This window comes from Giraffa tippelskirchi, chromosome 10 (genome assembly GCF_054371585.1).
Source record: "Giraffa tippelskirchi isolate mGirTip1 chromosome 10, T2T-mGirTip1v1.2.pri, whole genome shotgun sequence".
Classification (NCBI taxonomy): Eukaryota; Metazoa; Chordata; class Mammalia; order Artiodactyla; family Giraffidae; genus Giraffa; species Giraffa tippelskirchi.
Genome location: NC_137284.1, coordinates 83,479,416 through 83,503,452, shown reverse-complemented (window position 1 = coordinate 83,503,452; position 24,037 = coordinate 83,479,416). Strand labels below are relative to the sequence as shown.

Sequence of the window (24,037 nt, the reverse complement as noted above, 5' to 3'; positions counted from 1 at the left end):
TATTTTTAAACATTGGGAGGTCTGTGGTGACTTATGATCTTATTAGAGGAAGGAACCAAAGTGAAACAGTAGAAGATACAGTAAGGTAGATTTGGGATTAGGTATGTAAACACTGTCTCTTTATCAGAAGATTCAAAACTGGGAATGGACTTCCTTCCCAGGCAGTGATTTTCCTTTCCATGAGAATGTACAAATTCAAAATGAAAAATGTGTCTGACCACCTGTCTAGATGCCATGAATAGGATTAAATCACTAAAATTCCTACCTTCAGTAAACTTCTCTGATTTGGGTAAAGTTCCACAAGCTTTCTTAAACTCCAGCCTTTTTCTAATTATTGATTTTGGGGGGAAGGGATGTAGAATAAGATATACAAAATGCTAAGTGTGAAACACAGGTCTTAATTGTGTAAGTGTAGTTATTGGTTTTTCCACGTTCCAACAGCGATTCCTCCCTCTCTCCCTCCCTTCCCCTCTTCACTCCCTCTCCTTTCCCTCATTTTTTCTCTCCCCTCCCTCTTGATCCACTCTTGCTTCCATGTGCTCTCTTTACCTCTCTCTCTCTCTTTGACTTTTCATCAAATACTTAGCATTTACTATGTGTCAGGCAGTGTTCTACCTGCATTCAAATGTTCATTCATTTAATCCTTATCAAAGACAATCAATGACATAGGTACTATTTATCATTTGCCTCTTTGAGTCAGAAAGTTTAAGTAACTTGTCCAAGAGCACGTGAATAAATCTGCTTCTGCTGGATTTGTTTTCTAAATGGTGCTTAAAAGTGGAAAAAATAACAATGTGCAAAATGAACCATTTTGAGCAGCCAGGTAAAAAAGAGTCAAATCCAGATGAGGAAAACATTTTGGAAAAAAACATCATTTACCAATTTTTTAAAAGTTCAGCAGAAAGAAAGATTAGGAAATTAAATGAAATAATAAAGTTAGGAATGGACCCACCCAAAATTATTTAGATGCCAAAGTAAGCCAATCCCAGCTGTTATTCTTCACTCTGGCTGCCATCCTCAGCAAGAGCAGTATGGGGGAGTGTGGGCAACCGGCTGTAGTAGCAGCTGGGCCTATTTGTTAAGAGGAAAAAAACCATCAGTGAAGACAAAAGGAAATTTCAGTGGCTAGGAGAGTGAATGGAAACTCAGAGTCTGGCTAAGAGAGCCTCAGAAGTGAAGTGCAACTGAGCTGTCAGCAACCAAACTGCAGTACTGCACAAACCATTCACAGAGAGAGTATGCCCTATAGTCATGCTTTTGCTAGCAAGAGTTTATTCCATCATGAGCAAGATTTACTAAAGACAAATTTTGTATGCATTTTCTCATATTACCAGAATTCTGGATGTTCAAAAATTAAGCAATATCAAGATCTGTCCCAATTAAATTATGGGTATAAATTAGCAGACTAAAATTGGCAAATGGCATTTCCAATCTAAAAAAAAAAAACGTGCTGTTACATAGTTCACTAACATAGAAATGTAAATGTGTAGTAAACATAATCACATATTCCAAAGCATAACTGCATGTAATAAAATCCTAGTATTCTATTTATTTAACATCCTTCGAGACTAATATTATAGAAGGCATCTAAATGTCTTTCTGAGTGATCATTGCTCAATTTACATGTAGACTTTCTTATCGGTATGAATTTTCTAATTTTATTTTTCATTTTTATTCTTGCTCAATTGTATTGACATCTTTGAGACTTCCATTTTTTTCTCCAAATATGAAAAATTCTTCTACAATCCTAAAATATATCAGACTGCAGTTTGGGCATACACATTTCGGAGCAAGCAAAAAACATTTGGCAAAAAAATCTGTCAAAAGCAGTGCCCAGCACATAACTTTTGTCTTATTTCTGAGAATTTTAATGACAAAGATACAATTATAGCCTTTTAATTATAAGCATAATTGACTTAACTGTAATATTTTTCTTCTTTCTATGGTTATTTAAATATTATTGTAATGGAGTTTTGCTTTGGGGAATTACTAGAAAGTCAAAATATATTAATGTGAAGTTTAAACATATCATGTGTGCTGTGTGCATGCATGCTCAATTGCTTCACTCATGTCTGACTCTTTGCGATCCTATAGACTGTAGCCTGCCAGGATCCTCTGTCCATGGAATTCTCTATGCAAGAATACTGGAATGGGTTGCTGTGCCCTTCTCCAGGAGATCTTCCCAACTCAGAGATCAAACCTGCATTTCCTGCATTGCAGGTGGATTCTTTACCACGGAGCCACCAGGGAAGCCCTTAAACGTATTACCTTCCCGTAACTGGAGCAATAAAGTAACAAAATTGGTATTTTGGGGGTGGCTCATAATATCCATTCCAGTATTTCAAAGTGCCATCTTTTATTTTTCTTCATTCTAGATGAACAAAAATAGAGTACTTTGTGTTCCTTTATTAATGGGAAGGTGCAATTTTATGGGCAATTGAACATGCCAACAACTAAAATTCTAACATTTGACTTTGAAATTTTTTTTTCTTTTTAATTTAAATTTTAAACATGGAGTAGTATGACTATTCTAAGAATTCACCATATGGTTAACTCAAGTTTATGCAGACCCTTAAAGAGCCAGCAAGCTCAATATCCTAGAACCCATTTAAAGCAATTATAAAGTATCTGTTAGATACCATTCATCTGACCAGAAATATGTATAGCATCTATGCGTTGTAATAGTGTCAAACTTGAAATTTCCTTTTTATCTCCTTTCTTTATCTTTATTTTTGGTAAGGAAAAATTAGTTATGTCATTTTGATCAATAATGAAAGAGCTACTTCAATTTTTATTTTCCATTACCTTTCCCAATGTATTCTTTACAAAACATATTATTTTTCTACTCCTTATAGTAAAAGGCAGTGACAAATGTGTGTTTTCTCCTGAATTTATTTATGACATTTCTCTTTATGTCCATTAATTTCTTCTTTTACGTTAGGTGTATTATATTTGATTAATTCATATGGTGCTAAAAAAACTCAAAGGTACATTTCAAAATATGTTGTCAATTTTTATAAGGTTTATACACAATAAGGTAATTTTTTTCCTTATTCAAATTTTTCATTGGTTCTTTCCCAATTAATTTTGATTGGAAAATATCTTACATAAGCTAACTATAATTATAAAACTGGTAACAATTGTTTATTCTCCTCACAGTATTATTACCGACAGCTATGCTTTTAAAATTTATCAATTAACAAAACAAAAAGGCAGCGTAGTCAAATTACTCATAAAATAACTTCTGCATAGGGATTAACTGATGAAAACGAAAAACATTCTCCTTTTGATCATTTAGGGCATCCTTTAAAAACAAAACTGTGGGTAAGTTGTTATGTTTTTCCAAGTCCTAACTAGGCTTTAGGCTTTGTCACTTGATTTCATGCATTACTTGTCTCTCTTTTCATCATTCATCACTCTAGACACAAATGAGATTCTTCATTGGACACTAGAAGATCACAACTGGGGCTAATGGGAAGAAAAGGTGACTCAAATGGGACATTGATCATGTAATGACCCAGATGAATTCAAACCACTCTCTGCCAAAGCTTTGTACTTTATTTCAATAAAATATGAATATTTTCTAAAAATTTTTAAAGCTGTTCTAGATTTCTCTTTATAACTTTTGTAACAGAAAACCTGAAGCCAAACTGGAGCCTAACATTTTGAGTCAGGGACAAAAGAGAAGTATTCCTATCATTTTTCCTGACTTCTGAATGCTCCCTCAAGTTCCATCATCTCACTTTCTGTCATCTTTTTTTATTTAGGAATCTAGTTATATATTGCATCAGACAAAAGAATGAAGATGATAATACTAATGTGATTAGACATAATGAGGGGCTTCTCTGATAACTCAGTTGGTAAAGAATCAGCCTACAGAATTGAGATCCTGGTTCGACTTCTGTGTCAGGAAGATCCTCTGGAGAAGGGAGAGGCTACCTACTCCAGTATTCTTGGGCTTCCCTTCTGTCTCAGCAGGTAAGGAATCCTCCTGCAATGTGGGAGATCTGGATTCGATCCCTGGGTTGGGAAGATCCCCTGGAGAAGGGAAAGCCTACCCACTCCAGTATTCTGGCCTGGAGAAGTCCATGGACTGTATAGTCCATGGGGTTGCATAGAGTCGGACATGACCGGGAGACTTTCACTTTCACTTTCAGACATAATGAAATATTTTTACATTAAGTGAAATAGGTATAAGTTTAGTAAGTACCTTAAATTTGTTAGATTCTAGGGATTTAAACAATAAAATGCAATATACTTGCCTTTAAAACTTTCAAAATCTACTCGTGAATGTGCATTAATCTCATATTAGTCATACAAAGAAAACAAGAATTCCTTAAAGTCATAGAGAAATGAGGCCAACTTAATTTAACATGAATAGAGAGCGCTTGTGATGCTACCAGTAGTAAAACTATGGATACAATGGAATTCAGTTAATTAGATACCTATATTTCTAGGAGGAGACAGTGCATTATATGTAAAGGGGTGGCACTGGAAGGTTAGCAGGAATGGTGGCAAGATGGCCCAAGACACATAGTTTGCTCATTGCTTTTCAACCAGTCTCCTCCTATTTACCTCCAAGACTGAGCTCTGGTTGTTTCACCCCCCACTCTATGCTTCCATAGCACTTTGTTCTAACCTTTAGTATGTAAAAAAAAAAAAAAAAAAAAGTCCGGCTTTATCACAACTTGTCTCTTTTTACAACTAGTCTTAAGTTTCTTGGAGAAAGGGTTTGGGTAGAGGCACTATGTGTGTGTGTGTATGTGTGTGTGTATTTTAACAAACTTTTAATATTAGAATAGTTTTAGATTTACAGAAAAGTTGTGAAGCTAGTATAAAAGTTTCCATAAACCCACGGCCAGTTTCCTCTATTATTAACAGTTTACATTAGTGTGGTCCATCTGTCACAGTTAATGAGCTAACATTCATACATTATTATTAGCCAAAACTCATACTTTGTTCAGATTTCCTTAATTTTTACCTAATATTCTTGTACTGTTCCAGGCTACAATCCAGTATACTAAATTCCATTTGGAGAACTATGTTTTTTATTCTAAAATTCCTAGCATGATGCCCAGTATTTAAAACACTGAAGAAGCTCAACAAATAGTCATGTATTAAGTGAATGATTGAATGAATAACTATTAAAAAGATATAGAAACTTCTGAATCCATTAAGGGAAAGATCAGGATGTGTAACAGGGATGAAGTGCGCCTAACTCCATTAGCCTGAGAAAACTTCCCATTGAGAGATAAAGGACACCTGGAATCTTACAAAATGCTTTTCCACAATCTGCTAATATTAAATGTTTTCTTACCTAAACTCAATGATAGCACCATGTGTCACAGTTTATGCCATGAAAAATCATTAAAAACATTTAATTTATATGATAAATGCTTATCAATGCCTGTATATACTATATATATATATATTATCTAATAGAAAAACGTAATGGACAGAGAATGGCATATTAGATATTTATGAATTTAAATATATTTTTGAAGATTAAGGCTGTAATTTGGAAATTTAAATAAATGACACCTTAACCTGGTGTCACTTATGATGTATGTGGGTGATAGATCTGAAGGAGGAAAAATGAAAAAGTTAATACGAAAGCAAGGCTCCTCTGTAGCATCATCCCAAACACTTAGCCTAATATTTCCCATGCTTAAGAGTGCATTAAGAATCCCCTGCAGGGAACAGAGACTCAGACATAGAGAACAGACTTGTGGACACAGAGAGGGAAGGAGAGGGTGGGATGAATAGAGAGAGTAGCATTGAAATATATTCATTACCCTGTGTAAAATAGATAGCTAATGGGAAGTTGCTGTATATTACAGGGAGCTCAGCCTTGTCCTCTGTGACTCTCTAGAGGGGTGGGATGGGGTGGGAGGTGGGAGGGAGATTCAAGAGGAAGGGGATATATGTATATCTATGACTGATTCATGATGATATATGGCAGAAACCAAAACAACATTGTAAAGCAATTGTCCTCCAAAAATAAAAAAATAAAATAAAAGAATCCCCTGCAGGGCTTGTTAAAACACAGAATCCTGAACCCCAGAATTACTGACTCAGTAAGCCTAATTCTGGAGTGTGAAGTCAAGTGGGCCTTAGGAAGCACTGCTGTCAATAAAGCTAGTGGAGGTGATGGCATTCCAGCAGAGCTATTTAAAATTCTAAAAGACGATGCTATCAGAGGGCTGCACTCAATATGTCAGCAAATTTGGAAAACCCAGAAGTGGCTACAGGACTTGAAAAGGTCAACCCTTATCCAAATTCCCAAGAAGAGCAGTACTAAAGAATGCTTAAACCCAGATTATTGCACTCATCTCCCATGCTAGTAAGGTTATACTCAAAATCCTCTAAGCCAGGCTTCAGCATTATGTGAAGAACTTCCAGACATCCAAGCTGGGTTTAGAAAAGGCAGAGGAACCAGAGATCAAATTGCCAATATTCACTGGATCATAGAAAAAACTAGGGAATTTCAGAAAAACATCTACCTTTGTTTCATTGACTATGTTAAAGCCTTTGACTGTGTGGATCATAACAAACTGCAGAAAATTCTTAAAGAGATAATAATACCAGATCATCTTACTTATCTCCTGAGAAATCTGTATGTGGGACCAGAAGCAACAGTTAGAACCTTGTATGGAACAAATGCCTGGTTCAGGATTGAGAAAGGAGCATGATAAGGCTGTTCACTGTCATCCTTTTATTTAACTTACATGTAGAGCACATTCTGAGAAATGCCAAGCTGGATGAGTTACAAGCTGGAATCAAGATTACCAGGAGAAATAACAACAATCTCAGATATGCAGATGATACCACTATAATGCGAGAAGGCAAAGAGGAACTAAAGAACATCTTGCTGAAGGTGAAGGAAGAGAGTGAAAAAGTTGACTTAAAACTCAGTATTAAAAAAAAAAAAAAACTAAGATCATGGCATCTGGTCCCATCACATCATGGCAAATAGAAGGGGAAAAGGTGGAAGCGGTGACAGATTTCCTTTTCTTGGGCTCTAAAATCACTGTGAATAGTGACTGTAGTCATGAAATTAGAAGATGATTGCTTCTTGAAAGGAAAGCCATGACAAACCTAGACAGTGTGTTTAAAAGCAAAGACATCACTTTGCAACAAAGTCCTTATATTCAAGGCTGTGGTCTTTCCAGTAGTCACGTATGCTTGTGAGAGCTGGAACATAATGAAGGCAGGGTGTGAAAGAGTTCATGCTTTTAAACTGTGGTGCTGGAGAAGACTCTTGAGAGCCCCTTGGACAGCAAGTAATCTTAAAAGAAATCAATCCTAAATACTCATTGGAAAGAATGATGCTGAAACTGAAGCTCCAATACTTGGGCCACCTGATGTGAACAGTCAGCTCATTGGAAAAGACCCTGATGCTGGGAAAGATTGAAGGCAGAAGAAGAGAATGACAGAGGATGAGATGGTTGGATGGCATCACCAATGCAATGGACAGGAACTTAGGCAAACTTCAGGAGATGGTGAGGGACAGGGAAGCCTGGCATGCTACAGTCCATGGGGTCGCAAAGAGTCAGACATCACTTGGTGACTGAACAACAACAGCCTAATTCAGTAGCTCACAGGGGATGCTAATGTTGCCAGTCCCAGACACTGTACAGCACTGGATTAATACCAGTGTCTATCTCCTCTCAGCCCCTACTTTAGACGGAGAGTTTAAGAAAAGTATCATAAGCAACATTATCTCCTCTGAGATGAAGCTCCACTAAGCCTCTCTTGGGTTAATTATTCAGCAGTAGCTCTACCCCTTAAAGAAATAAACTTTTGTCGTTTTGACCATAACATGGAAGCCAAAAACAATCATAAAACTTTTTTGTTTGTTTTGTTTTTATTCAGTAGATACTAAACCTCCAGCATTTAGGAATGATCTGATTAGGTCACTTTATTCTGTCCACAGGATCTCACCAAAAAAATATTCCTTGCCCTCAAGGATGTTAAAACATAGTTAAAGACACATAAGTCAGAAAATATAATAAGTCATTCTTTCACAGTATCCCACATCTCCAAGGTATATTTATATTTTATACAAGAATCACATGAGATAGAAATTTGTTCCTGTGTACTTATGAGGAAATTAAGCCTCCAAAGAAGTTCAGTGATTTAGCATCAACAATATGACATCGAATAGGATAAGCTGTGATTCAAATCTAGGATTTTTTAAAACTGAATCCATACATACTCTTTCCACTAGCACATGCTGTCTCCTAATAAAACGTTCAAAGTGTTTTGGGGAAATGAGGCACACTGGGAGGTCTGGGAGGAGAAGTAAAGAGACCTACATTTCTAGAATTGGAAAGGATCTCTGAAATCACATGGTCCATGATAAATTTTTGACTCAGGGTTAGGAAAAAAGCAATCAGCAGGAGTGAATAGCTATATGCAACACGGTCAGCACATTTCCTCTTCAGGTTTATTTCCACAGTGCATCCTGAGCTTTGAATTTAAAGCTCTCCTCAGTTCCCATCATTTCCTGGGAGGAAACTAGTCAGGAGGGAAAAGGTCAATGTCCCCAACTGACCCCTCACTTTTTTATTCCCATTTTCATTGCTGCTGTTCTTTTCTGGTTCTGGAGTTGGTTGAGCCACCTAAAGTCACCACTGAAACATAGCCTTATGGATGCTACTCTTCTGCTCCATCCTGTAAATAAAACACCCTCTCTACTGTGGTTTCAATGAGTTAAAAAATCATAACTCAGAGAAAATGAACCAAAAATACTTGGAAATAGATAGTTTTACATAATTAATATTTTTACACTAAGCTCAACATTATCCCGGAGAAGGCAATGGCACCCCACTCCAGTACTCTTGCCTGGAAAATCCCATGGACGGAGGAGCCTGGTAGGCTGCAGGCCATGGGGTCGCTAAGGGTCGAACACGACTGAGTGACTTCACTTTCACTTTTCCCTTTCATGCACTGGAGAAGGAAATGGCAACCCACTCCAGTGTTCTTGCCTGGAGAATCCCAGGGATGGCAGAGCCTGGTGGGCTGCCGTCTATGGGGTCGCACAGAGTCGGACATGACTGAAGTGACTTAGCAGCAGCAGCAGCAGCAACATTATCCACTGGAGAAGGCACTGGTGACCCACTCCAGTACTCTTGCCTGGAGAATCCCAGGAACGGGGGAGCCTGGTGGGCTGCCATCTATGGGGTCGCACAGAGTCAGACACGACTGACGTGACTTAGCAGCAGCAGCAGCAGCAACATTATCCACAGAGGGAACAGGCTGGCAGGCTCTGTTCTGCCCTGCTCAAGGACCCTAATTCTCCCCTCCCAGTCCCCACAGTGTCATGGTGCTGGGAATATCAGCCACTCACTGGTTACACAAACAGGGTAAGTTGTCCAAGTTACTAGTAAGCTATTTACTATTTCATTATTTCCTAAGCCATACATTTCAACACATTTTTAATGCCTAATGAGTCAAGTCATGTCTTCTATTCATTGAACTAGCCAATAAAATAACTACTCAGGTCAACTCAGACCAGTAAATAGACATCATTCACTTAAAATGCTTTCATTTCACATTTGGCTTAAGGTAGGGAAGAAATCATAATATCTATCTGGAAAAGGTGGGGAGAGAAAGAAAGAAGAGGGTTGGTGACAACACTGAGGAGAAGTCAAAGAAACAAGTGACAGGAGAAGTAAAGGAACTAGTTGTGGTGATCATTCAAGAATGACAAAAGCATCAAAAAGTAGGTTTTGTTTTGTTTTGTTTTGTTTTGTTTTAAAGAGGACTGGATATAGATTAGAGAATATGGCTGACCTGTTGGAAGGTGTCTGGAGGCCCCAGCAGCTCCACACAATGCAAAGCTGAGGTGAAGGAAGGTGAACAGGCAGAGAAAGCCCCAGCCTTTCTCCTCATGTATGTTTTATCAAAGGAGCCATAAATATTTGTTTTGGATTCCTTAGTTTCCTTGATACTCTTCACCCCACCCAAGTATCAGGTATTTCTTTAAAAAAAAAAAAAAGGCTGCTCTAAATCATTGTGCTTTATTCACATACCTGGTCAATGAACATTGACTGAACACCTACTAAGGGTAAGGAACTGTGCTCGGCAGCATATACCTTACCTGTTTGTCCAGGGGAAAGGTAGGATGGAAAGCTTTCTCTCACTTTCAAAGCAAACAATGTATATTGGGCTGATTGCTTACAGGCCACTGTTTGGTTTAACTTCTGACAGTGTGATCTGCTCTTAGTAATATCTGTTCCATTGTGTCTTACAAAGCCGGGTCTACAATTATCTTTGTTAGTAACTTCTGTTTATTTTATGGCTTTGGTCTCTTGTCTCCAAAGTGCCATCAGATAAAGTTCCAACTTTCTTTAAATTATCAATAAAATAATCTTATGGTAACTTACAAGCATAAGAGATACCAATATCTTATGTTCTTTCCAGTCATCTACTCCATTTAGAGCTGGACTTCATTTAAAAACAAAAACAAAAAAACTTTGCTTTCAAGTTAAAAAAAAAAAAATTGTTGATTAAAGATTTGCCCTTATTTTAAGAGGTTAAGTTAATAATTAACTCATGATTGCTTTTAGAATAAAAAAGGGAACAAGAGTAGGCTAATTCTCCCTGAGCCTCTTCTGATTCATGAGTAATTTATGAAAAGCATCCTAAAGCTAAAGTATTTACCACACTAATTTGCAGTATCTCAAGTAATTCTTTCAGGATGCTGCAAGTTAAATATCACCCCATTTTAAAAATGAGAAAATTCATACCCAGAAGAGATAAGTAACTTTCTCAAGTCATGCAGCCATAAGTAACATCCAAAATCTGGAGTTTTTAGGCTAATGACATTAGAATGTGAGAGTGTTTTGTAATTCTTTGGCCTAAACTACTTTTCTATGTGTACTGTGCCAAGGCTATGAGCTAAGTCCTTGACCAGAAAGCAGTGATGATTAAAGATAGAAGCAGAAATATGTTTTTAAACCCTGAAAATCAGGCAAGTCATGAATTTCTCTTTTTCTTTTCCATACTAGTTGTAGAGTCAAAATTACCAGGGCAATGGGGCCTTATGGTGGGAATATTCTGAACTAAGCATTGGAGCCAAGCCACCAACTGCTTCGATCACCACCAGGGCTATAGGAAATCAACTTATCAATTCCACAAACATGCCTGTTTTTGAAATCATCACATTCTCTGACAGAAAATGTTCTTCACTATCAGAAACTATAACAATTGGTTCAAATGAGGTATTAACATATCTTTTTCATAGTCCAGAAAATCCAGCTGATAAAATATCCAGTCTTGTCATTATCATCCTTAACATGAGTACAAGGAATAATGCTTGCTTAAGCCCAAGAAACTAATGACATTGATAGTTTCTCTTACGCTCCAAATGTTATGTAAGACTATACTTGGAAAAAATTCTTCATTAAAACAATCATCATCCTTTGTATAATTTATATAATATTCCAAAGTATCAGATGTTGTGCTAAAGACTACTAACAGCAATTGACCCTGTCTATTGAAACCAAGAAAATAATCGAAATCTTTATGCCTTTAGGAAAATGTTGCAAGTGGTATAACTTCAGTTTTGTTTTCTTTTAATTTCTCTGAACTTACCAGACCATTTTAACACTGCGGTGGCTATGTATGAAGGGGCATGCATGCATGCAAAGTGCCATTTCTGGATTCCTGCAGACTAAATTCCTCTACTAAATCACAGAAGAGTTTTACACACAAAGATAAAGTAAATCTTTTGTGTAAATCTTTGTATGCTCTCCCACTAAGAACTCCCCAGAATGATCCCAACAGATATCTTTGATGAAAGAAAACTACTCAGCAGATTGTTAACAATAATTTTTTACCAGCAATGACCGATTTGATGTTTGGTGCTTTATTATGTGGTCATAGAACTGGTCCCACCAAGTCATCTTATCCTAGACAGGAAGAGAGGCCATCTCTATGAAATATCCTCATTAAATGACAAATCTGACATGGACAATAAAATAATACTGTAACATAAATTTTTGAAAGAATATTCTATTGGGACAACATGATTACTGCATGTATTTTTTAGTCAAGAACAAGTATTGGTTCTTTATTATGTATAGAACACAGTCTTCACAAAATTTTTGAGACATGATTTTCTATGGCTAAATCATTTTTTGGTGCAAAATTGGCCCCGTTTATTTACAACTTTCCCTAATTCTGACCTCTCCTCACCCTATTTTACATTAAAGATAACTGTTTTCTCATTGTCATACTCAACATATACATATGAACTGAATAATTCATAGAGCCATTCTGAAGCTTTTGTTTATCCAGGTGCATTTCTGTGATACACGAGCAATATTTGTAAGCAACAGATGAAAATACAAAGAATAGTGTTATTTAAAATCCTTACATAGACCTCTATGAAAAGTACATTCTGTATAAACAAAACTCAACAAAACTTATTGTAATCCTTTCTTCTTACCCAGTGGCTTCTTTTTTTTTTTTTCAAATATAAACTGTTTCTTAATAAATTTATCAATTAATTCTCACTAACTCTCCCTCACGGAGATCTGGATAGTAAGGTTTGTATTCACCCCTGGGTCCTTTCTAACTACTTTCTTTATGAATCATGTCTTATAACCAGTTTTATTTATTAACCACACAGGGATGTGTAACTAATGTCATTATTGATAATACCTAGTTACTGGCTAAGAAACCCAAGCTATGAGCCAGTCCAGGAAAAACCGGCTCAGTCACTGCCTTTTATAATTGGCCCTGGATATAAAATAAATACTACAACCTCCAGGATGATCATTCAAAACTTATTATTATATTCTCCTAGAATTTTATCTCATTTTTTTGTATAAATGGAAAAACAATTCTAAAATGTGTGGTGTAAGGTGAGTATGCATAATAAATAGATATATGCAGACTTCTATTGCAAAAATATTGACCATGAATCTTGGAATATACACAGATGATGTAATTCTCTTATAAATTACTATAAGTGGAGGTCAAAGGTATGAAACAGGATTTGGAGTGAATGCATTCAGGATAGATTACAAACTTTATGCAAATCACAAGCAAATTTTCCTGTCATCTATCCTAGCATTATAGATGCTGGGACTTATTGATATCCAAACTTAAGGCATTTCCAAAAGTTTTTTTTATCTTTAGAATGTGTTTCCTTCTAATATTCTCATTTTCTATCAGTCTTCAGGAAACATCTTTAAGATAATTTTTAGGTTATAAAGTGTAATTTTATAGTATCATTGTTCTGTTTTGATCTTCTCAAAAACCCAGTGAAAAATATCAGTACTATCACTATTTTCAAATTAAGGAAACTGAGGCACACATAACTACCATTAGTATAAGTGAAAAGATTATAGCTGGAGTAGAGACTTCTCACTTCAAATCTGAGCTCTCTGAACTATGCAAAATATGCATTTAATTGTTTATAATGTTAAAATACAGATAGACTAGTTAATACTCACTATCCCATATTTATATGTATAGATATGTATTCAATGCTCAAATCTACATTTATAATGTCAACATATTTTAGCAATGATCCTCTGTCATATTTGGGCTTGCCTGGTGATTCAGATGATAAAGAATCCATCTGCAGTGCAGGAGACCTGGGCTCACTTCCTGGGTTAGGACGATCCCTTGGAGGAGGGCATGGCAACCCACTCCAGTATTCTTGCCTGGAGAATCCCATGGACAGAGGAACCTGGTGGGCTGCGGTCCATGGGGTCGCAGAGTCGGACGAGACTGAGTGACTTTCACTTTTAAATTTCTGCCATATTTATGTATTTATTTAACATTTTTTTATCAAACATCCTGGGATAACACCCTTTGCTTATCAGCAGCCATTCTTCTTGGCTTCTGCAATTGTGAAGTTCCTTCTGGGGTCTTTGAACACCTACCCCACCTGGAACCTCCCTTGATTGCATTTCTGGGACCTTCCACGTGCACTGGGATTTCTTCTTTGACATGGGCTTTCCTCATTTGTTTTTATCTTCTTTGAGCTCCATTATCAGGAAGGCTATATTTTTGCCTTCCCTGTAACCTCATTAATGCAGGATGGTGAAAAACAAGCAGAGACCAGACATCAGCAGAGGGAAGTGGCTGAATCCACCAGAACATTTCTCCCTCTATTCTCTTGCCTTCATTCTCATTATTTTCTGTCATGAGGCTTATAGCTACTTTTCAAAGAAATCCTTGGGTAGAATATTATAAATTTGTACTAATTATATCAAAATTACCCTCTTTAGGGTATTGGCTATAAAACTGGTGATAAATTCTTAACTGTTCAGAAACTTTCAAATTCTTGTCTGACATAGTTAATCTCAACCCCTATCTTGACTGAACATTCTGACAGGGCAGGACAGAATCTTGCCATTTTATCTTTTTATGTTTTTGTTAACCCAATTTATCTTGAACCTGTAAAATGCATTCAAAGATATATGTATTGCCTCAATAAAAGCAAATATTTCATTTCTTTATTTACAAGGCTTGCCTTAAGTTAGCATTTTTCCTTAATAGCAGAGTGGAGTGGATATTCAGTAGAAGAGGGAAGAATTCAATATTATCCCACTGTGGGTGGAGAGCAGTGAGGAATAAGCTATAAGATGCTCCATATTTGATCCCAATGTTATATTTTGTCCCCCTCCCTCTCTGCCTTTTCTCCCTTTTGATCCTAATGGTCTTCTCTCAAGCTCTGCTGAAGAACATGCCACTTCCAGGGTTAGAGAAGAATGAAGGAGAGAGGAAAAAGGGCAATTCCTGGATAATTTTTTTCTGAACATATTTTTACACAATTCAATTCAAGCTTTATATTAATATATGACACTGAGACCTCCCCCTCCTCTTTGGGAAGAAACACGAGGCTTGTGGTCTCCAGTACCATCTTGATAATGGAAGATACAAGAAAGATGCTTGTCCTTTTCCCACATGGCACAGATAATTGCTATGAAATGAATCCCTGGATGAATCTAGTAGACTACCTCCAGGAAGCCTTACTGGATTTCTCCACAGGGGGTCAGACAGCAGTGCAAAGATGCTAGATTACTTATGTCTCATGTATCTTATTTTTAATGACCACACATTCATGTACAATATTAATCACATAATTTACTGACTACTAAAATTTCACCTATTTGGATATCATTTCCGATAGCAAAAGAGTATACTCTAAAATATTCTGTCTGCAGTTTTTGGACACTGCTAAAATGTCCATTGATTCTGAAGTGTAGAGAGGTGAATGTGTTATTTTTACTGTATTAATGGGACAGAATGTCCCTACTCTGACAGTTCTGTGCTTCCCTTTCACTGAAACACCTGCAGTGCAGGAGGCATTTGCTGCTTCAGGCTGCATCTCTGGTGTGATCTCTCAACTGACTTTGGCAATTAAACTGCACAGGTGGGAACATCCTATTTTCAGGTAACTTTATACTATCTTTATATAAAAGCACAATATTGCACATTTTCAGCTAGTGCCATTATATCAAAAGGTTAAGAAAAGCCAAGAGGAAATCTTACCGGAGTTTTCAGTCTAGTATCCATAGATACAAGCAGTGGTCCTCCCACATCACTTAACACAACTCGTAAAAATCAGTTACAGTTACTCCTCTGATCAAGAGAGATGTGTTGAAGATGAGGCTGATGACAAAATTATGCACTAGAGTTCTGGTAGGCTCTGACTAAATTAGAAGTTCCCCAATGAAAAATATTAAAATGAGATATCTCTGGAAACACTGATACTGAGCTATCAAAAAACAAGCATCTGAGTAATAAAGTATAGAGGGTTGATACCATGCACAGCAGAATGGTAACTTGACAAATTTGGCAGCTTACCCACTTGTCTACAATAGAAAAAGAATCCATTATTATGTTTTCTTTCTCTGACATCCTTATGTGTCCATATTCCATCACATCAAATTTTAACATTTAGGTATATTTGATCTTAACTTCTTAGGATTATGTATGTTGGTACATACCATAAAACATCTTTCCAAATCAAATAAATTATACTAATTCTAGGCACTATATTTTAAATACAAATTCAGGGTCAATGTGTTTCTTAAATTTATGCTACATACTTGGGAGTATTATCAGAAATCTGTTTAAGCTAAGAAAATATGCATAGATTTTTAGCTGTTCTAAAAATGAGACATTTCTATAATCAAATCAACTGATAATTGTCCAAAAAAAACCAAAAAAAAATGTGTCATTAAAATTGAGGCCTCCCTTTTGGTTTTTCCTTCTGGTAAAGATTACGCTCGTATTTTAAAAATACAGAATACTTTCTACAGTGGGAGACAATTTAAAAGCCTAAACTATTGAAAAACGTTTCTTATGTAATTTTCACTATTCCATCTATTATCTGTCTCAATGATTAATGATAACAAATACTTCTTTCCTGAAAATTTATTTCAAAAATCTTTTAAGTCAGCAAAGTCACTTTCATAGAGTATGGGTTTTGTTTGTTGCTTGTTTGTTTATAGGAAGTGTCATCAAACCTATTCATGACTGGCTTTTATGGGCCTTGATGTAAAAGCTATCATTTGATCATTTATTTATGACTAAATGCTGCTTTACAAAACATAGTAGCAGAATAAAATAAGCATTTCAATTGAAGATAGATCTTCAATTAAGCAATACAAATTTACATTAAAAAAGAATAGATGCTAGTGTACAGTATTTAACACTTTAAATCAATATAAACCAGTTTACAGAGATTGTTAACAAACTGATTTTTTTTCTTGCCACATATAAAAAATTTCTAATAATCAATTTAATTGAAAGCTAGTTTATAACAGTTGTGAGTCATTTTAATCATACAGTGATGACTTTGTTATAATGGGCAAGGAATCATTTTATTCTCAAGAATCTTCTTTTTTCCTCTTCTCATCCCCATTATGGACAACACAAAACAAAAAAATCAATTGCACCTCTATTTCTACAGCCCTTCCCTAACATGCTTGCTTCCCTTTATGCATGAATTGATATTTAAATACCCACTGCTAACTTGGTGGATTCAGCCCCTCAAAGCTCTTTACAACCTGCTTCCTTCTCTCTCCTGTTGTGTCAGCTAGTGAGTGAACTTATTAACAAAACCTAATATTTACAAGACAAAAATAACGTCTCTAAAGTTAGCCTGTGATTTTACACTATTTTCAGCTGTGGTTAGCTATGACCTATTCATTAAAGGTACTTAGAAGCTTCAGTCAATTTTTCAGTAATTTTTTTCAGGTGCATGTTAAGAGTCTGGAGACCAAAGATCAATGTTAAATGATTTTAATTTTTTTCTAAACAAAAGGTCACCTACCTTTATGTGACAGGCGTAAGCGGGGATGCGGGGTGTCAGCTGTGTGACCTCCTGTCCATAACTCCAGCAAGTAGCCCCACAGGAGCCAGGTGACGAGGTGCCCAGCCGATGCCATGCTGCCTGCCGCTGCGATCCTCACTCTCTGGCGGGGTGAGTTTTACTTAGGACTCCCCTCCAGGGGCAGCGTACGAGAGAGGCTTTGTCACAAATCGAACGCGTTGTCATCAGAAAGCACAGTTCCAAAGTGCCATTTGTCAGGCTGTGTTTGGATATGTAAAACCTGCTTTTCCCCAGGACAGTTGTTTATAAGCCAGGAGCAAGAGGACATTCCAAGGAGTGAGTCTTCACTGCCATGTCCTGCCTAGAGCTCTTTTCAGTCACTAAGCGGGTAGATTCAGGAAGAAACTGTATTATCTGAGTCACTTATGCAAGCGATTCATTCAGAAAAAACAACAACAACAAGCCCAGCACACGCACTGCCTTCACCCCCGTGGAGCTCCTCTTCTCTTCTGGCTCCTTGAAGCCTCTCAGAAGTCAGCTTCTTGCACTGACTTGCCAAACAGCTAGTTTTAATTCACCTTTCACCTTGCTAATTAAAAACAAGAAGTGCCATTCCCTCCAGGAGTTGCAGGATCCACCCAGCAGGGATGCCGCTGTCAGCGAGCTGTGTTTACGGGGAAAGTTCAGGCGGGGTTGAGCAGCATACTTGCTGTTTCTAGGAAGTGTTTCTGGTCCACGTGCCCTCGTCCCACCCGCCCTTCCAGTATTATTGGCCCCGCGTCACTCAGCGACAGGAGAGAAGTTCACATTTTGATGGGAAAGGGGAATCAGGAGGGACAATGATATACAATCGGCTGCTTACTTAAAAATCAGTATAACCTAAGAGGATGGAGGGTCAGGAAGGGCTTTCAAATTCTCACTCATCAGGATTAACCCTTGAATAAATACAGATTCATTTAAAACAATCTATCTGTCACCATTCAGTACCCAAATTGATTTTTTTTTTCCGTTTCCACTGAAATTGCATTTTTTTTCACATTTTTGCCTTTTTATATTGATTGCATCTTAGAAATGTCATTTTCAACTGCTGTAAGGAAAGCATTTCAAGAACCTGAGAAAATGCGTCTGTGATTATTTCGTTGATACGTTAAAACTAACAAAGTGTCTTGTGCCATTCTTCAAATGTGCAAATTCTTCAAATCAAAAGCAAATTCTTTTTTATAAGCAGGTCATAAATTTCATCTCAAATTTTGGAATAATTAACTTTTGAGGTGATTCTTCTCCTATATAAGATAACTATGGTAAATGAGATTCTCTATGGGACAGATCCCAGTAGATACTAGAAAAGTTGGGATGTAAAATACCTTGGGGTTCAACTGCTATGCACTTTTAGAATTTATTTTCCAAGACACTATGTTTGTGTAAATAAGCTTAACACAATAGGTCACCTTTACAATCTACTTTCAATCAATCTCAAAAACTAAACCAAACACTCCATAGCTGTTGGCATGGAAATGAATGGTATTATTTTAAGATACCAATAAACTTGAATGGATATTTGACTTGATAGTTTAAAGTTAATGGTCAACAAATGATTTCAACTCTTTTTCTCATTCTGCATTTTAAAAGGTAATGATTAGGAACACTTCTTGAGAATTATGGTTTTAAAATAATGCATTTATAACAACAAGATAGCAGAGTTATTTTGCATTATATATAAACAAATGTAGAACCAAGCATTCTTTACCCATTTTCCTAAGCATGATATGTTCTAGTACAAGCAAAGTATATTCAGCAAAATGTAAATGTCACTGGATATTATAAATAATTAGATTTCCAAGGTCTACAAAAGATAACAAACTCCAAACATTATTTAACAGTAAAGTAACATGAAGTATTTAGATACTTTTAAGCTGGGGTGGTCTCTGTAGGCACTTGCCTATTTTAAGAGCCAGTCTGATGAGCTATAGACCTAAAGGTTGTTCTAAGTGTGCTATAACATACCTTTGGAATCCTCTTTTACTTTCTTCCAGAATTGAAATAACTAGAAATTAAATAGCAGCTTTTAGATGTGTTATCTAACAGTAGGATTCCAGAAAAAGTAAATATGATGGATATAACTTTTATTACAAATGCATGCCTACACTCATGCAAATGAAATTCTATTTAAGCTTGTACAGAGCCTGTCCTAACCCTATGATGAAACTAAAGCAATGTAACATTTCACAGCCATTTCATTAGGATATAGAATTCACACCATTGACTACTGATACAGGGATAAATGTTATGGATGCTAGTTACATACATACCACTATAACCCAGATTCATTTTCAGTGTTTGTATGTCCTCCTTTAGATAAGGTTAGAGCATTTTGAAGTCTGTGCCAGATTCATGAACTCCTTGGGTGCCTCAAAAATGTGCTTTGGTTTATCCTTCAGTCATCAATGTCATTGCTTATTCCCTTTAACTTTTCTCTCTGTCCTTTTATCCTTTTTTTCTAGTCTATACAGAGCATACAGATGATGTCCCCCTAAAATGACTATTAAAAATACTAACCATAGCCTCAGCTACCCCTGTGTGGCTCTAGCCACAAGCAAAGGAATGAAGAGTCATAAGGACCAAATCAGTCATTCACATCATAAAATAAAAGAATTCTCAGGAGCAGGGTCATCATACAATTTATCATCCAAACCAGACGTTTTTTGAAAAGTAAAAGAGTTTTCTATTAATCATCATGGAGAAAGAATGTTATAGACAAATTAGGACGTCAAAGCCACCTTCCTTGGGAGAGATTTCTAGGCACCCTTAGGAAACATGTAAATAGAAATAATAATAATAAAACTGACAGCACCAACAGTGAATGAAGAGCTTAAGTAAATGGAAAGGCTTTTGGAACTAGCAATAATATCTGTCAATATTATTTTATTTGATCTGAGAGGAGTGAGACTGCCAGTTTGAACATCTGAGACACAAATAAAAACGAACTAAGAAGGAAAATGGTAGTCCTGAAGGTATTCCCTACCAGGTCAGATGTTTCTGTCCAAACCCTTTGTTGTTAACTGTTGCAAAAAGGTAGTGAGAAAAAAAAGGCCAGAAATGAGTACTTCTCAGCAGTTCCGGGTTCCCCTATGCTAAGTTCTGTCCCTGGTTCCCCAATTTTAACAGCAGAAGAGCAACCAGCCTCTGAAACAATCCTCCCAGCATGTGGTCCAAGACAGTCTGCTGCTGGATCACATAGGGTATTGGCTAAGAGCAGATTCTAACTCCCCACCTTGTGCTCCCAGTTTACTTAAAGTTTTACATACTAATATTTCAGTTTCACGGTGGTTCTTTTAGGTCAGCGTTATTAAAATATTAGATATCTGTTTGCCACTGTCTACCATTTTTATCATAAGAATACAGTATCTGCAATGTAAGTTTAAATTTACATAAAATGAAGCCACAACTACAGCGTGCACTTATATTTTTCAAATACATGTTGAAAACAAGCAAAAATTGTAAAAAGCTTCTCTGTACCACTTAAAATTATTTCACATATTGTGGGATGGGACTCTCTACTTACTAATACCCTTGAGAATATCCATTCTTTCTTTTCTTCCTCCCCAAGAAAATAGGATATAAATACAGAAGCCTACATTTCTCAACCCCTTGGCAGTTATGCTAAGCCATGTGACAATTTCTTTTTTAAAAATACTTATTTATTTGTAATTGACTGATAATTGGTTTACAATATTGGTTTGATTTCTGTCATATATCAACATTAATCAACCATAGGTGTACATATGTCCCCTACCTCTTGAATTTCCCTCCCACCTCCCACCCATTCCCATCCCTCTAGATTATTACAGGGTCCCTGTTTGAGTTCCCTGAGTTGTACAGCAAATTCCCATTGGCTCTCTATTTACATATGCTAGTGTATATGCATCCATGCTACTCTGTCCATTTATCTCACCCTCTCCCTCTTTTCCTCCACCCTTGTCCATAAGTCTGTTCTCTATGTCTGAGTCTCCATTGCTGCTCTGTGAACAGATTCGTCAGTACCATCCTTCTAGATTCCATATATATGCATTAACATACAATATTTGTTTTTCTCTTTCTGACTTACTTCACTCTGTATAATAGGCTCTAGGTTCATCCATCTCATTAGAACTGACTCAAATGTGTTCCTTTTTATGGCTGAGTAGTATTCCATTGTATATATGTCACCGCATGTGAAAATTTCTGACCAAATAAATGAGCAGAAGTGACATGTATCATATCTAGGCTGAGGCAGTGAAATACTACTAAGCAACTCTTCTTTCTCTCTCAACTCCTTTCTGCAACAAAGGTTGAAGAAAAGGAGGAGGCCATATGTCGAAATGTGAAGGTACAAGATTGAGGCATCTTGGATTACTGAATCATCATAGTAGGGACAGTTGCCCTGGAAAGTTATCCAGCCCACATATAAAGAAAACTTTATGTAAGCAAGAACTAAACATATGCTATGTTAAGCCTTTTGGTTTACTTGTTACCATAGCATACATAGTCTCTCCTAACTAAATGCACCTACTTTACCTACTGTGCTTTGGGAAACAGGCTCATGGACAAACATATAGCATAAATAAGAACTAATATTGTATTTCTTCCTATCTACCATTAAAACTTATTTCAGGAGAAGTTATTATACTAATACAGCTAGAGAGAGATGTGGATAGTTGAGGGTTGAGTGAGAGGTAACATGAATCCCTATGCTACTTTTAGAATGGGATGGCTATGCCCTTAGCTTTTCCAGTTGAGCACTGCACACAAAAATGTCATGAACAGTATTTATAGGTGAACAAATACTGTATCTCAAGAATATCATGATTAAACCATTAGTAACTACATGTCATGATAGCAATGATGATGATCCTTTGTGAACTAAAGATAAACTTTCTCTTCAGTGGTCATGGCCTTCCAGGATCACTAAACCTCTCTCCACTGTTGCTAGCCCTACATTCTGAAGCATCTCAAATCACTCACCAATACGGCCAGCTACTGCTGCCACTGCAGCATCAGGGCTGATGGGTTTTATAACTAAGACTGTTGATGTGTTTATTGGTCAGGATTCCAGAAGTCTGGATTCACTTTTTCCCACATTCAACAATTCAAGAGGATGATGGAAAAGGGAAAACTAAATTATCCCTGCTTTGTGTGTTATTGAGAGTAGTTCACTACCAGCCAGGATCCAATCTAGTTGCTTGTGTGAAAGAGATTTGGCTGATGCCATTCTGACGTCATCAACATAGTTAATTATTTTAAAACACTGAACTTTTATTTTTCCAGTTTGATCATCTATTATTAAAAAAGACATAAAATTTGAGCAAAATTTACATTTGGTAGAATCTTGAGTTCTTTTTTTCTGACTCATACTAGATTTATTCTAATTTTCTTTTATGTCCTTGAGAATAAAGAAAAGCATAAGCATTTTGAAATAGGTAACATCTTTAATTGATTTTAATCAAAGAGCAGTGACTTTTATGCCCTTTTTATGGCAAAATGAAATTATGTGTGCCATTAACTCTAGAAATCTTTAATTTATATATCCCGGGAGGTTTCCCTACATACTCTTCCTTATAGGTAATAGAGAATTCCTTATAAAGGCAGAGATCCAATTAGTTAGTTACCTTTAAAAATGTAACAGAAACTTCCATAATAATACATTGTAACTTACTGTTTTTTATGCCTGTTTTAACACATATTTTGAGCTACTGGTGGCACTGATGGTGACTTGTTCTTGATCCGTGATTAGTGCCTTCAGTACCTAGCACTGAACTTCAAATTGATTCTATTTTAATAGAATAAAAATGACTACTATAATAATAACACAAATGTTCACTTGTTTTTTACATGCTAGACACCATACAGGGCACATTCACATATAATCCAGTTTAATCCAGACAACAGCCATATTCAATAGAAACCATTTTTACTGCCATTTACACAGAAGAAGAATCTGGGACACAGATATTAAGTAACTACTTGCCTGAGGTGAAGTTGGAAGTGTTAGTTACTCAGTTGTGTCCAATTCTTTGTGACCCCCTGGACAGTAAGCCCCCAGGCTCCTCTGTCCATGGGATTCTCCAAGCAAGAATACTAGAGTGTGTTGCCATACACTTCTCCAGGGGATTTTCCTGACCCAGGGATTGAACAGGGTCTGCATTGTAGGCAGATTTTTTACCGCCTGTGAAGTACTGATAAAGCAACAGATCTGGACTCTCACACTCAAACTCCAGGGCCCCTGTTTCAACCATTACACTTCTCTTCTTGGAGAATACTATTTAAAGACTTTATATTGACTCTTCCAAATTATTACACTATCTGGAACTTATCTTTAATAAGTATTAATAAGGATGTAACATGGTTTAGTCGCTAAGTCGTGTCCGACTCTTGCCACCCCATGGACTGTAGCCTACCAGGCTCCTCTGTCCATGGGATTCTCCAGGCAAGAATACTGGAGTGGATTGCCATTTCCTTCTCCAACAGGAAGTAGAATCGTTTTACAATAAAAACCTTTCAAGGCAGTTTGTACTTTAATCAACAACCAGCCTCAATGACTGAGATTAAACTCACCGCCTAATACCCTCCATCCAAGGTCATGTCAGATAGCAGTGCACACTCTGTTCACATCATTCCGTAAGCTGTTAGGTTTGACTAGGGTCTTTGGAGCTTGGTAGTCAGGCACAACACTGAAGCTAAATACAGTAGGCA

The 24,037-nt window shown here is 36.6% G+C and overlaps 1 protein-coding gene across 1 annotated transcript in view; it reads right to left on the bottom strand.

The window, feature by feature from the left end:
- Window positions 1-18,053, bottom strand: part of SEMA3E (semaphorin 3E) — a 271,541-nt gene extending 253,488 nt beyond the window's left edge. The window contains exon 1 of the mRNA XM_081531726.1: window positions 17,309-18,053. Coding sequence (XP_081387852.1) covers window positions 17,309-17,423 — 115 coding nt within the window. The 5' untranslated portion in view covers window positions 17,424-18,053. The remainder of the gene's footprint in view (window positions 1-17,308) is intronic.
- Window positions 18,054-24,037: the final 5,984 nt, after the last annotated feature.